Source organism: Scyliorhinus torazame, chromosome 13 (genome assembly GCF_047496885.1).
Source record: "Scyliorhinus torazame isolate Kashiwa2021f chromosome 13, sScyTor2.1, whole genome shotgun sequence".
Taxonomy (NCBI): domain Eukaryota; kingdom Metazoa; phylum Chordata; class Chondrichthyes; order Carcharhiniformes; family Scyliorhinidae; genus Scyliorhinus; species Scyliorhinus torazame.
This window is the reverse complement of record NC_092719.1, coordinates 97,049,198-97,065,228: the sequence shown is the minus strand read 5'-3', so window position 1 is coordinate 97,065,228 and position 16,031 is coordinate 97,049,198. Positions and strand designations below refer to the sequence as shown.

General features: G+C 46.0%; 2 protein-coding genes across 2 annotated transcripts in view; one reads left to right on the top strand and one right to left on the bottom strand.

Moving 5' to 3' along the window:
• The window catches only part of LOC140388201 (FYVE, RhoGEF and PH domain-containing protein 5-like), a 1,404,405-nt gene that overhangs the window by 363,225 nt on the left and 1,025,149 nt on the right, over positions 1-16,031 (top strand). The window lies entirely within an intron of this gene.
• LOC140388202 (FYVE, RhoGEF and PH domain-containing protein 5-like) overlaps positions 1-16,031 on the bottom strand; it is a 107,020-nt gene that overhangs the window by 56,857 nt on the left and 34,132 nt on the right. The window contains exon 2 of the mRNA XM_072471983.1: positions 11,557-11,671. Within this exon, the coding sequence (XP_072328084.1) occupies positions 11,557-11,671 (115 nt within the window). The remainder of the gene's footprint in view (positions 1-11,556; positions 11,672-16,031) is intronic.

Sequence of the window (16,031 nt, the reverse complement as noted above, 5' to 3'; positions counted from 1 at the left end):
ATGAACTTCGGATCATCCGGGAGGCAGAGGGGGTGATTGAGAAGAGTTACAGGGAGGTAACCACACCCAAGGTACAGGACAAGAATAGCTGGGTTACAGTCAGGGGGAAAAAAACAAACAGGCAGACAGTGCAGGGATCCCTCGTGGCCGTTCCCCTTCAAAACAAGTATATCGTTTTGGATGCTGTTGGGGGGGATGACCTATCAGGGGAAGGCACTAGCGGCCAGGTCTCTGGCACAGAGTCTGGCTCTGGGGCTCAGAAGGGAAGGGGGGAGAATAGAAAAGCAATAGTTGTAGGAGATTCAATGGTTAGGGGAATAGATAGGAGATTCTGTGGTCGCGAGCGAGACTCCCGGAAGGTATGTTGCCTCCCAGGTGCCAGGGCCAGGGATGTCTCGGATCGTGTCTTCAGGATCCTTAAGGGGGAGGGGGAGCAGCCAGAAGTCGTGGTGCACATTGGTACCAACGACATAGGTAGGAAAAGGGGTGTGGAGGTAATAAACAAGTTTAGGGAGTTAGGCTGGAAGTTAAAAGCCAGGACAGACAGAGTTGTCATCTCTGGCTTGTTGCCGGTGCCACGTGATAGCGAGGCTAGGAATAGGGAGAGAGTGCAGCTGAACATGTGGCTGCAGGAATGGTGTAGGAGGGAGGGCTTCAGGTATTTGGATAATTGGAGCGCATTCTGGGGAAGGTGGGACCTGTACAAGCAGGACGGGTTGCATCTGAACCAGACGGGCACCAATATCCTGGGAGGGAGGTTTTCTAGTACTCTTCGGGAGGGTTTAAACTAATTTGGCAGGGGAATGGGAACCGGATTTGTAGTCCAGCAACTAAGGTAGCCGATATTCAGGACGCCAAAGCGTGTAGTGAGGCAGTGGGGAAGGGAACACTGACAAAGGAGAGTACTTGCAGGCACGGAGATGGGTTGAAGTGTGTATACTTCAACGCAAGAAGCATCAGGAATAAGATGGGTGAACTTAAGGCATGGATCGGTACTTGGGACTACGATGTGGTGGCCATCACGGAAACCTGGATAGAAGAGGGGCAGAAATGGTTGTTGGAGGTCCCTGGTTATAGATGTTTCAATAAGATTCGGGAGGGTGGTAAAAGAGGTGGGGGGGGTGGCATTATTAATTAGAGATAGTATAACAGCTGCAGAAAGGCAGTTCGAGGAGTATCACCCTACTGAGGTAGTATGGGTTGAAGTCGGAAATAGGAAAGGAGCAGTCACCTTGTTAGGAGTTTTCTATAGGCCCCCCAATAGTAGCAGAGATGTGGAGGAACAGATTGGGAAACAGATTTTGGAAAGGTGCAGAAGTCGTAGGGTAGTAGTCATGGGCGACTTTAACTTCCCAAATATTGAGTGGAAACTCTGTAGATCAAATAGTTTGGATGGGGTGGTGTTTGTGCAGTGTGTCCAGGAAGCTTTTCTAACACAGTATGTAGATTGTCCGACCAGAGGAGGGGCAATATTGGATTTAGTACTGGGTAATGAACCAGGGCAAGTGATAGATTTGTTAGTGGGGGAGCATTTTGGAGATAGTGACCACAATTCTGTGACTTTCACTTTAGTAATGGAGAGGGATAGGTACGTGCAACAGGGTAAGGTTTACAATTGGGGGAAGGGTAAATACAATGTTGTCAGACAAGAATTGAAGTGCATAAGTTGGGAACATAGGCTGTCAGGGAAGGACACAAGTGAAATGTGGAACTTGTTCAAGGAACAGGTGCTACGTGTCCTTGATATGTATGTCCCTGTCAGGCAGGGAAGAGATGGTCGAGTGAGGGAACCATGGTTGACAAGAGAGGTTAAATGTCTTGTTAAGAGGAAAAAGGAGACTTATGTAAGGCTGAGGAAACAAGGTTCAGACAGGGCATTGGAGGGATACAAGATAGCCAGGAGGGAACTGAAGAAAGGGATTAGGAGAGCAAAGAGAGGGCATGAACAATCTTTGGCGGGTAGGATCAAGGAAAACCCCAAGGCCTTTTACACATATGTGAGAAATATGAGAATGACTAGAGCGAGGGTAGGTCCGATCAAGGACAGTGGCGGGAGATTGTGTATTGAGTCTGAAGAGATAGGAGAGGTCTTGAACGAGTACTTTTCTTCTGTATTTACAAATGAGAGGGGCGATATTGTTGGAGAGGACAGTGTGAAACAGATTGGTAAGCTCGAGGAAATACTTGTTAGGAAGGAAGATGTGTTGGGCATTTTGAAAAACTTGAGGATAGACAAGTCCCCCGGGCTTGACGGGATATATCCAAGGATTCTATGGGAAGCAAGAGATGAAATTGCAGAGCCGTTGGCAATGATCTTTTCGTCCTCACTGTCAACAGGGGTGGTACCAGGGGATTGGAGAGTGGCGAATGTCGTGCCCCTGTTCAAAAAAGGGACTAGGGATAACCCTGGGAATTACAGGCCAGTTAGTCTTACTTCGGTGGTAGGCAAAGTAATGGAAAGGGTACTGAAGGATAGGATTTCTGAGCATCTGGAAAGACACTGCTTGATTGGGGATAGTCAGCACGGATTTGTGAGGGGTAGGTCTTGCCTTACAAGTCTTATTGAATTCTTTGAGGAGGTGACCAAGCATGTGGATGAAGGTAAAGCAGTGGATGTAGTGTACATGGATTTTAGTAAGGCATTTGATAAGGTTCCCCATGGTAGGCTTATGCAGAAAGTAAGGAGGCATGGGATAGTGGGAAATTTGGCCAGTTGGATAACGAACTGGCTAACAGATAGAAGTCAGAGAGTGGTGGTGGATGGTAAATATTCAGCCTGGATCCCAGTTACCAGTGGCGTACCGCAGGGATCAGTTCTGGGTCCTCTGCTGTTTGTGATTTTCATTAATGACTTGGATGAGGGAGTTGAAGGGTGGGTCAGTAAATTTGCAGACGATACGAAGATTGGTGGAGTTGTGGATAGTGAGGAGGGCTGTTGTCGGCTGCAAAGAGACATAGATAGGATGCAGAGCTGGGCTGAGAAGTGGCAGATGGAGTTTAACCCTGAAAAGTGTGAGGTTGTCCATTTTGGAAGGACAAATATGAATGCGGAATACAGGGTTAACGGTAGAGTTCTTGGCAATGTGGAGGAGCAGAGAGATCTTGGGGTCTATGTTCATACATCTTTGAAAGTTGCCACTCAAGTGGATAGAGCTGTGAAGAAGGCCTATGGTGTGCTCGCGTTCATTAACAGAGGGATTGAATTTAAGAGCCGTGAGGTGATGATGCAGCTGTACAAAACTTTGGTAAGGCCACATTTCGAGTACTGTGTACAGTTCTGGTCGCCTCATTTTAGGAAGGATGTGGAAGCTTTGGAAAAGGTGCAAAGAAGATTTACCAGGATGTTGCCTGGAATGGAGAGTAGGTCTTACGAGGAAAGGTTGAGGGTGCTAGGCCTTTTCTCATTAGAACGGAGAAGGATGAGGGGCGACTTGATAGAGGTTTATAAGATGATCAGGGCAATAGATAGAGTAGACAGTCAGAGATTTTTCCCCCGGGTGGAACAAACCATTACAAGGGGACATAAATTTAAGGTGAAAGGTGGAAGATATAGGAGGGATTTCAGAGGTAGGTTCTTTACCCAGAGAGTAGTGGGGGCATGGAATGCACTGCCTGTGGAAGTAGTTGAGTCGGAAACATTAGGGACCTTCAAGCAGCTATTGGATAGGTACATGGATTACGGTAAAATGATATAGTGTAGATTTATTTGTTCTTAAGGGCAGCACGGTAGCATTGTGGATAGCACAATGCTTCACCGCTCCAGGGTCCCAGGTTTGATTCCGGCTTGGGTCACTGTCTGTGCGGAGTCTGCACGTCCTCCCCGTGTCAGCGTGGGTTTCCTCCGGGTGCTCTGGTTTCCGCCCACAGTCCAAAGATGTGCAGGTTAGGTGAATTGGCCAATGATAAATTGCCCTTAATGTCCAAAATTGCCCTTGGTGTTGGGTGGAGGTGTTGATTTTGAGTAGGGTGCTCTTTCCAGGAGCCGGTGCAGACTCAAAGGGCCGAATGGCCTCCTTCTGCACTGTAAATTCAATGATAATCTATGATTAATCTAGGACAAAGGTTCGGCACAACATCGTGGGCCGAAGGGCCTGTTCTGTGCTGTATTTTCTATGTTCTATGTTTTCTATGTCGCAGGAGGGGGCCAGTGTTCAGGTAGGTGGTTTGAAGTGTGTCTACTTCAATGCCAGGAGTATACGAAATAAGGTAGGGGAACTGGCAGCATGGGTTGGTACCTGGGACTTCGATGTTGTGGCCATTTCGGAGACATGGATAGAGCAGGGACAGGAATGGATGTTGCAGGTTCCAGGGTTTAGGTGTTTTAGTAAGCTCAGAGAAGGAGGCAAAAGAGGGGGAGGTGTGGCGCTGCTAGTCAAGAGCAGTATTACAGTGGCGGAGAGGATGCTAGATGGGGACTCATCTTCCGAGGTAGTATGGGCTGAGGTTAGAAACAGGAAAGGAGAGGTCATCCTGTTGGGAGTTTTCTATAGGCCTCCAAATAGTTCCAGGGATGTAGAGGAAAGGATGGCGAAGATGATCCAGCATTAGAGCGAAAATAACAGGGTAGTTATTATGGGAGACTTTAACTTTCCAAATATTGACTGGAAAAGATATAGTTCGAGTACATTAGATGGGTCGTTTTTTGTACAATGTGTGCAGGAGGGTTTCCCGACACAATATGTTGACAGGCCAAAAAGAGGCGAGGCCACGTTGGATTTCGTTTTGGGTAATGAACCAGGCCAGATGTTGGATTTGGAGGTAGGAGAGCACTTTGGGGACAGTGACCACAATTCGGTGACGTTTACGTTAGTGATGGAAAGGGATGGAAAGGAATAAGTATACACCGCAGGGCAAGAGTTATAGCTGGGGAAGGGAAATTATGATGCCATTAGACGTGACTTGGGGGGGATAGGTTGGAGAAGTAGGCTGCAAGTGTTGGGCACACTGGATAAGTGGAGCTTGTTCAAGGAACAGCTACTGCGTGTTCTTGATAAGTACGTACCGGACAGGCAGGGAGGCAGGCGTAGAGCGAGGGAACCGTGGTTTACCAAAGAAGTGGAATCTCTTGTTAAGAGGAAGAAGGAGGCCTATGTGAAGATGAGGTGTGAAGTTTCAGTTGGGGCGATGGATAGTTACAAGGTAGCGAGGAAGGATCTTAAGAGAGAGCTAAGACGAGCAAGGAGGGGACATGAGAAGTCTTTGGCAGGTAGGATCAAGGAAAACCCAAAAGCTTTCTATAGTATGTCAGGAATAAGTGAATGACTAGGGTAAGAGTAGGACCAGTCAAGGACAGGGATGGGAAGTTGTGTGTGGAGTCTGAAGAGATAGGCGAGATACTAAATGAATATTTTTCGTCAGTATTCACTCAGGAAAAAGAGAATGTTGTCGAGGAGAATGCTGAGCTCCAGGTAAATAGATTAGATGGCATTGAGGTACGTAGGGAAGAGGTGTTGGCAATTCTGGACAGGCTGAAATTAGATAAGTCCCCGGGGCCTGATGGGATTTATCCTAGGATTCTCTGGGAGGCCAGGGAAGAGATTGCTGGGCCTTTGGCTTTGATTTTTATGTCATCATTGGCTGCAGGAATAGTGCCAGAGGACTGGAGGATAGCAAATGTGGTCCCTTTGTTCAAAAAGGGGAGTAGAGACAACCCCGGCAACTATAGACTGGTGAGCCTCACGTCTGTAGTGGGTAAAGTCTTGGAGGGGATTATAAGAGACAAGATTTATAATCATCTGGATCGGAATAATATGATCAGGGATAGTCAGCATGGCTTTGTGAAGGGTAGGTCATGCCTCACAAACCTTATCGAGTTCTTTGAGAAGGTGACTGAACAGGTAGACGAGGGTAGAGCAGTTGATGTGGTGTATATGGATTTCAGTAAAGCATTTGTTAAGGTTCCCCACGGTAGGCTATTGCAGAAAATACGGAGGCTGGGGATTGAGGGTGATTTAGAGATGTGGATCAGAAATTGGCTAGCTGAAAGAAGACAGAGGGTGGTGGTTGATGGGAAATGTTCAGAATGGAGTTTAGTTACAAGTGGCGTACCACAAGGATCTGTTCTGGGGCCGTTGCTGTTTGTCATTTTTATCAATGACCTAGAGGAGGGCGCAGAAGGGTGGGTGAGTAAATTTGCAGACGACACTAAAGTCAGTGGTGTTGTCGACAGTGTGGAAGGATGTAGCAGGTTACAGATGGACATAGATAAGCTGCAGAGCTGGGCTGAGAGGTGGCAAATGGAGTTTAATGTGGAGAAGTGTGAGGTGATTCACTTTGGAAGGAATAACAGGAATGCGGAATATTTGGCGAATGGTAAAGTTCTTGGAAGTGTGGATGAGTAGAGGGATCTAGGTGTCCATGTACATAGATCCCTGAAAGTTGCCACCCAGGTTGATAGGGTTGTGAAGAAGGCCTATGGAGTGTTGGCCTGAATTGGTAGAGGGATTGAGTTCCGGAGTCATGAGGTCATGTTGCAGCTGTACAAAACTCTGGTACGGCCGGATTTGGAGTATTGCGTACAGTTCTGGTCACCGCATTATAGGAAGGCCGTGGAGGCTTTGGAGCGGGTGCAGAGGAGATTTACCAGGATGTTGCCTGGTATGGAGGGAAAATCTTATGAGGAAAGGCTGATGGACTTGAGGTTGTTTTCGTTGGAGAGAAGAAGGTTAAGAGGAGGCTTAATAGAGGCATACAAAATGATCAGGGGGTTAGATAGGGTGGACAGTGAGAGCCTTCTCCCGCAGATGGAAATGGCTGGCACGAGGGGACACTGAGGGGTAATAGATATAGGACAGAGGTCAGAGGTAGGTTCTTTACGCAAAGAGTGGTAAGGCCGTGGAATGCCCTACCTGCAACAGTAGTGAACTCACCAACATTGAGGGCATTTAAAAGTTTATTGGATAAGCATATGGATGATAAGGGCATAGTGTAGGTTAGATGGCTTTTGTTTCAGTGCAACATCGTGGGCCGAAGGGCCTGTACTGCGCTGTATCGTTCTATGTTCTATGTATGAACATAGATCCCAAGATCTCTCTGCTCCTCCACATTGCCAAGAACTCTACCGTTAACCCTGTATTCCGCATTCATATTTGTCCTTCCAAAATGGACAACCTCACACTTTTCAGTGTTAAACTCCATCTGCCACTTCTCAGCCCAGCTCAGCATCCTATCTATGTCTCTTTGCAGCTGACAACAGCCCTCCTTATTATCCACAATTCCACCAATCTTCGTATCGTCTGCAAATTTACTGACCCACCCTTCAACTCCCTCATCCAAGTCATTATTGAAAATCACAAACAGCAGAGGACCCAGAACTGATCCCTGCAGTATGCCACTGGTAACTGGGATCCAGGCTGAATATTTGCCATCCACCACCACTCTCTGACTTCTATCGGTTAGCCAGTTCGTTATCCAACTGGCCAAATTTCCACCTATCCCATGCTTCTACTTTCTGCAGAAGCCTACCATGGGGAACCTTATCAAATGCCTTACTAAAATCCATGAACACTGCTTTATCTTCATCCACATGCTTGGTCACCTCCTCAAAGAATTCAATAAGACTTGTAAGGCAAGACCTACCCCTCAAAAATCCGTGCTGATTATCCCTAATCATGCAGTGTTTTTCCAGATGCTCAGAAATCCTATCCTTCAGTACCCTTTCCATTACTTTGCCTACCACCGAAGTAAGACTAACTGGCCTGTAATTCCCAGGGTTATCCCTAGTCCCTTTTTTGATATGGATGATAATGGTATAGTGTAGGTTAGATGGCTTTTGTTTCGGTGCAACATCGTGGGCCGAAGGGTCTGTACTGTGCTGTATTGTTCTATGTTCTATAATCAGAGGGACCTTTTTAGGATGGGTTTAACTTCAAAGCCCCATTTAACATTGGCTGTAAGGCAAAGCAAATAGGAGAATTGATAAAAGAGGCCAAAGGAAAAAAGTAATGCATGGGATTTATATTGAAATGGATGGACGAAATTGCCTGATAGAATTTTATGGCAAACAGGAGGGCAAAGTGACCTGGAAAGAGGAGCAATGGCCCACTACATTTGAAAGACAACAACCTCCCCGAGAGAGCCATCATTTACTCCCTTGAATCCTGGCCCAGGTACTGCCACATCTATGGGCCCAACATAAAAATCATGTTAGAAAAGTACATTCTGCCCCAGCGCATAGGGAGTAGTTACAGAAGAACGTTGCCCTGCCCTGCTTAAAACTATACTGGTTGGCACCGGAAGCAGAAAAAGGGAGAGAGGGAGTGATCAATGCACTATTACAGCAAGGGGTGCTGAAGGGAACACAAAGCCCCTGTAACACCCCTATATTCCCTATTCCAAAGGTAGGAAGACCCAACGAGTGGTGGTTTGTGCAAGATCTCAGAGCCATCAATAAAAATGTTATCACTATTGCTCCATTGATGCCGGACGCAAATGTCATTTTGTCTTCTATACTACCAACAACGGATACTTTCTCAGCCTTTTTCTCCATACCACTGCACCCAGAAAGTCAATATCTATTTGCCTTTACATATCAGAATCAACAGTATTAAAAGAGACTTGGACGAGTGCCAGTTGTCTGCAGGCTCAACATTCCCTCAAAATAATGACAATTTATTGATAGCCTCAGAGGGAGGGCTAGTTTGTCAACAGAATACCCTTTTGTTATTATCACATCTGGCAGAAAGAGGGCATAGGGTCTCAATGGACAAGCTGCCATTCTGTCAGGAGACAGTTCAGTATTTGGGATTTCAGCTGCAGCAAGGACAGCGGAGGCTTGGGTCTGAAAGCGTACTTGAAACAAGCCATGATTAGCACCCCTGCCTTGGGACTTCCTAATTTCGCCAAGCCCTTTACTCTTTATACAATGAAGCAGGGTGATTTGCAACAGGGGACCTGGTGCAAGAGCATTGAGGAGGGAAAAGACCCCTTTGCCTATTACCCGGTGGCCCTATGTGCTGTGGTAAAGGGTATGCCAAGTTGCTTAAGAGCAGTAGCAGCCACAGCGGCCATAGTAGAAAAATCAGTACCCCTTGTACTCGACCACTCTTGTACAGTATTGGTTCCTCACTCTGTTTTGCTGCTGCTTAATTTATCCGCAACGCAGCATTTTACTGTGGCTCGACGCACTGGTTTTAAGTAATCCTCTCTAAAACCAACTTTACCTACAAGCAAGCGCCAGCTGTCAACCCTGCTACACTCTTGCCCGCGTCCTCGGAAGCAGAACATATGTATGATCATGAATATTTACAATTGGTTGAAGCCACCACAACTCCTCAACCCAATTTATTGAGTCACCCACTAGAAAATCCAGACATCACCTTTTTCACCAATGGGTCAGCAGACCGACCAAATGATGTGACCCTCCTGGCCGGTGATGCAATAGTAACTCCATTCAAGGTAGTGGAAGCTTTTGCTCTGCCTTCGGGAACATCTGCTCAAGCGGCCAAATAGTTTGCCCTTACTAAAGCATGTATTCTAGCTAAAAATAAAACAGTCAATATTCATAGATACTGATTCCCGATCCGCTTTGGGGTAGTACATGATTTTGGCCAATTATGAAAAAACAGGGGATTCATAACTTCCTTAGACCAACCTATTAAACATGCTAAATTTGTTATAAATTTACGAGATGCTGTTCAGCTGCCCAGCAAGATAGCCGTTTTAAAGTGTGAAGCGCATACTACCGCAGGCGATGAAGTCTCATGCGGCAACAGATTTGCTGATAAAATAGCGATGGAAGTGGCTCTCAAACAGCAGCCACAACTACCAGCTGCTGCAGTTGAACTTCTACCTACCATAACAGAACCAAAGTTAAAACAGGCAAAGGAGCAAGCCTCGCTACAGGAATATCGCTCTTGGCTAAAAGTGGGTTGCTATCAAGACAATCATCAAATCTGGATCCACCCAGATACCCGCGCAGTATGCCCCAGAAGTTTATTTTTGCCACTATGTCGTCTTGCCCATGGGAAGGCTCATGTGGACAAAGGAGGAATGACACATGCCATATGTCAACAATGGTATGCTCGAGGTATTACCGTAACAATTGAAAAAGTAGCCCGCACATTATGATTTGTCAAAGGAATAATCGGTGATAGTGGACATGTTTTCCCAGGCTCTTCCAACCAAAAGAGATGATGCTACAACAGTGGTAAATATTCTGTTAAAGGAAATAATACCTAGGTTTGGGATACCAATGGGTATTAACAGTGACAGGGGAACTCATTTCACTAGCAAATTGACCAAAGCCCTAACAGAGGCCATGGGATTTGATTGGAAATTGCAAATACCATATCAGCCACAATCCTCAGGAATGGTGGAAAGGGCGGATGGAATAATTAAAACTGCAGTTGCAAAAGTGTGTCAACAAAATGGGCTGCTCTGGCCAGATGCCATACCCATAGTGATGTATGCCCTGAGAAATCAGAGAAATCGTAATACGGGTTCAACCCCGTATGAGATATTAATGGAACGTACCACGACAACTGGAACTAAACCCCCAATGACTCCAGCGGCAGTCGCCTTAACATGGGCAGATGAGGCATCACTAAAATATACCCAGGCCATGTGTGAAACCGCTGAAAAAAAAAACATGAAAAGGTGCGACAGGCTCAGGTGCATCCAAAAGAGGGAAACACACACCCTTTAAACCTGGAGATCAAGTATATGTGAAAGCACTAAGCAAAGATTCTTTTTCTCCTAGGTGGAATGGTGCTAACAACCCGAGCAGCCGTTAAAGTAAAAGAAGAGCCAGATGGGATCCACGCAACTCATGTAAACTACATCATACAGAACTTTGAGAGTACTAGCGAAACGCGGACCTGAAGAGAGTGACGGTGCTACTGTTTTTATGTATTATCATTTTAATCCAACATCATGTAGACGGTATACTGCATACTAACACCTTAATATACATGTCTCACTCATATGCAGAGAGGGTAAATAAATTCAGTTGTTGGATTTGTACACAAATTCCCATCTCATTCTCTGAACGAAACAACTGAAAGCAAAAATGGGACCAGCCTTCTGCTCCAGAACCTTATGAAAGGTTCTACCAATCCCAATCGAAAACAGGAAATGTCCCGGAGTTACAGAAGAGGGGATTGGCTGCTAGTCAGGTCCATCAAAATGAATCACAAGCTATGCCACAGAGCACACTGCATCAAGGGCTGTGCTGGGGCGAGTCCAAATATCAGTTTGCAGCGGAGGGGGTTGCGGTCTTCAGTTCAAGGCCAAAAGTCTGTCGCATTAAAAACAGCCAGCAGGACAGGCATTAGAAGGAAACCAGGATCAGGCAAGGATTTAAAAGAGGTTCCTTACAAAATAAGCATGGTTTGAAATAACAATGATCTCACCTTCATGACATCTTAATTGCACCTTCTGCAGCCACAGTGTCTATTTTTTAAACCAGGATTTTAAAACAAACATTACTTCAGCAGGTATATAGATGATGCCCTGACCCAGGCATTTAAAAACATCACTGCACCACATGTATATAATACAGTATATATAAGAAATTCCTACATTCATCACAATATCAACCAATAGTATGAGATGTACCTGTTTACCCAAGTCCCTGTCGATGTCTTCAGACTCTGAACTGTTTCCAACATCTTCATCTGACACAACTTCATCTCCATTGGGTGACCATGCTGTCAGAGTCTCACTATCAACACTGTAAAAACAAGTGCTACTTTTAGTCTTTACCGGTTTTGACTCAACCTCCATTTTCTCTCACAGTGTACAGTTTGTTTGGGTACTCAATGTAATATCAAGTGTCTCCACTTTGAGACTAGAATGACAGGGGAGATGGGATGAATATACAACATCGGGAGGGGAAGAGGGCTTGACATGCAATGGGATTCACTGAATCTATAGAGACAGGGAGGCTGAATGGGAAATGATGAGGTGGGTGTTAGTTATACAATGGGGAGAGATGTGAATTGGAGAATGGATACAATCGATGGCATTACTAATATTTAATTTAAACAGTGGTTCACGATTAAAGATGCAGAGAAGGTACAACTAAATCTATCATGAGGGAACAATAGAACATAGAACGATACAGCACAGTACAGGCCCTTCGGCCCACGATGTTGCACCGAAACAAAAGCCATCTAACCTACACTATGCCATTATCATCCAATATGCTTATCCAATAAACTTTTAAATGCCCTCAATGTTGGTGAGTTCACTACTGTTGCAGGTAGGGCATTCCACGGCCTCACCACTCTTTGCATAAAGAACCTTCCTCTGACCTCTGTCCTATATCTATTAACCCTCAGTTTAAAGCTATGTCCCCTCGTGCCAGCCATTTCCATCCGCGGGAGAAGGCTCTCACTGTCCACCCTATCTAACCCCCTGATCATTTTGTATGCCTCTATTAAGTCTCCTCTTAACCTTCTTCTCTCCAACGAAAACAACCTCAAGTCCATCAGCCTTTCCTCATAAGATTTTCCCTCTATACCAGGCAACATCCTGGTAAATCTCCTCTGCACCCGCTCCAAAGCCTCCACGTCCTTCCTATAATGCGGTGACCAGACCTGTACGCAATACTCCAAATGCGGCCGTACCAGAGTTTTGTACAGCTGCAACATGACCTCCTGACTCCGGAACTCAAACCCTTGACCAATAAAGGCCAACACTCCATAGGCCTTCTTCACAACCCTATCAACCTGGGTGGCAACTTTCAGGGATCTATGTACATGGACATCTAGATCCCTCTGCTCATCCACACTTCCAAGAACTTTACCATTAGCCAAATATTCCGCATTCCTGTTATTCCTTCCAAAGTGAATCACCTCACACTTCTCTACATTAAACTCCATTTGCCACCTCTCAGCCCAGCTCTGCAGCTTATCTATGTCCCTCTGTAACCTGCTACATCCTTCCACACTGTCGACAACACCACCAACTTTAGTGTCGTCTGCAAATTTACTCACCCACCCTTCTGCGCCTTCCTCTAGGTCATTGATAAAAATGACAAACAGCAACGGCCCCAGAACAGATCCTTGTGGTACGCCACTTGTAACTGAACTCCATTCTGAACATTTCCCATCAACCACCACTCTCTGTCTTCTTTCAGCTAGCCAATTTCTGATCCACATCCCGAAATCACCCTCAATCCCCAGCCTCCGTATTTTCTGCAATAGCCTACTGTGGGGAACCTTATCAAACGCTTTGCTGAAATCCATAGACACCACATCAACTGCTCTACCCTCGTCTACCTGTTCAGTCACCTTCTCAAAGAACTCAATAAGGTTTGTGAGGCATGGCTTCACAAAGCCATGCTGACTATCCCTGATCATATTATTCCTATCTAGATGGTTATAAATCTTGTCTCTTATAATCCCCTCCAAGACTTTACCCACTACAGACGTGAGGCTCACCGGTCTATAGTTGCCGGGGTTGTCTCTGCTCCCCTTTTTGAACAAAAGGACCACATTTGCTATCCTCCAGTCCTCTGGCACTATTCCTGTAGCCAACGATGACATAAAAATCAAAACCAAAGGTCCAGCAATCTCTTCCCTGGCCTCCCAGAGAATCTTAGGATAAATCCCATCAGGCCCCGGGGACTTATCTATTTTCAACCTGTCCAGAATTGCCAACACCTCTTCCCTACGTACCTCAATGCCGTCTATTCTAATAGCCTGGGTCTCAGCATTCTCCTCCACAACATTATCTTTTTCCTAAGTGAATACTGACGACAAATATTCATTTAGTATCTCGCCTATCTCTTCAGACTGAACACACAACTTCCCATCCCTGTCCTTGACTGGTCCTACTCTTACCCCAGTCATTCTTTTATTCCTGACATACCTATAGAAAGCTTTTGGATTTTCCTTGATCCTACCTGCCAAATACTTCTCATGTCCCCTCCTTGCACGTCTTAGCTCTCTCTTTAGATCCTTCCTCGCTACCTTGTAACTATCCATCGCCCCAACTGAAACTTCACACCTCATCTTCACATAGGCCTCCTTCTTCCTCTTAACAAGAGATTCCACTTCTTTGGTAAACCACGGTTCCCTCACTCTACGCCTTCCTCCCTGCCTGACCGGTACGTACTTATCAAGAACACGCAGTAACTGATCCTTGAACAAGCTCCACTTATCCAGTGTGCCCAACACTCTCATTCTCCCGTACCCTAAAACTACAATCCAGGTTCCCATGCCCCTGCTGCATTAGTTTAAACCCCCCCAAAGAGCACTAACAAATCTCCCCCCCAGGATATTTGTGCCCCTCAGGTTCAGATGTAGACCATCCTGTCTGTAGAGGTCCCACCTTCCCCAGAAATTGCCCCAGTTATCCAGAAATCTGAATCCCTCCCGCCTGCACCATCCCTGTAGCCACGTGTTTAATTGCTCTCTCTCCCTATTCCTCATCTCATTATCACGTGGCACGGGCAACAACCCAGAGATAACAACTCTGTTTGTTCTAGTTCTGAGCTTCGATCCTAGCTCCCTAAAGCCTGCCTGACATCCTTGTCCCCTTTCCTACCTATGTCGTTAGTGCCAATGTGGACCACGACTTGGGGCTGCTCCCCCTCCCCCTTAAGGACCCGGAAAACACGATCCGAGACATCACGTACCCTTGCACCTGGGAGGCAACATACCAAACGTGAGTCTCTCTCGCTCCCACAAAATCTCCTATCTGTGCCCCTGACTATCGAGTCCCCAATTACTAATGCTCTGCTCCTCTTCCCCCCTTCCCTTCTGAGCAACAGGGACAGACTCCGTGCCAGAGGCCCGTACCCCATGGCTTACCCCTGGTCAGTCCCCCCCCCCAAAAGTATCCAAAGCGGTATACTTGTTTCTCAGGGGAACGAGCGCAGGGTATCCCTGCACTGACTGCTTTTTCCCAGTCCCTCTTACCGTTACCCATCTATCTCCAATCTTTGGTGTAACTAATTCCCTGAAGCTGCTATCTATGACACCCTCTGCCTCCCGAATGATCCGAAGTTCTTCCAACTCCAGCTCCAGTTCCCTAACTCGGTCTTGGAGGAGCTGGAGATGGCAGCACTTCCCGCAGGTAAAATCAGCAGGGACACTAACGGCATCCCTCACCTCAAACATCCTGCAGGAGGAACATTGCACTACCTTCCCTGCCATCCCTCTAACTTTCAACCAAGATCTGGCTAATAACTAAAAAAAAAAATATTCAGTCTAAATAAGAGCTTAGTCGCAAACTAAATATGGATTGAATATCCAATGCAAAATAAGAATCAAATTCCAAATCTAATCGAGGGATCATATCAAATCAGAACCAGGGATAAATATTGCACTCTGAACTGGGAACCAATATCCAAATCTGACTTAGACATCAAGATCAAATTGAAAGTCTGGTAGTATTTAGATGAGCACTTTAAATGCAATACCTGGAAAATGAGATTAGAGTAAATAGGTGCTTGTTGGTCAGCCTGGACAAGAAGAGCTGAAGGGCCTTTTTCTATGCTGTAATCATTCAATGACTCAATATCTCTGCACCTATTGATAAAGCCTAGAATCCCAAATCATTTATTAACCACTCTCACAACCTGCTCTGCAAATATAGTTCTAAATCTGAGCACATATATCTCCAGGTTTGATAATTCCCCACATTCTTCCTATCAAAATGAACCACTTCACACTTTGCTGCATTAGATTTCCACTTCCTCTCTCACCAACCTCCTTTATCTTCTTTGGAAGTTTTACACTGGGCCAGAACGTCTGTGGAGAGTGTCATGGGAATGTCACTTTATCATAGATCATCATAGAATTTACAGTGCAGAAGGAGGCCATTCGGCCCATCGAGTCTGCACCGGCTCTTGGAAAGAGCACCCTACCCAAGGTCAACACCTCCACCCTATCCCCATAACCCAGTAACCCCACCCAACACTAAGGGCAATTTTGGACACTAAGGGCAATTTATCATGGCCAATCCACCTAACCTGCACATCTTTGGACTGTGGGAGGAAACCGGAGCACCCGGAGGAAACCCACGCACACACGGGGAGAATGTGCAGACTCCACACAGACAGTGACCCAAGCTGGAATCGA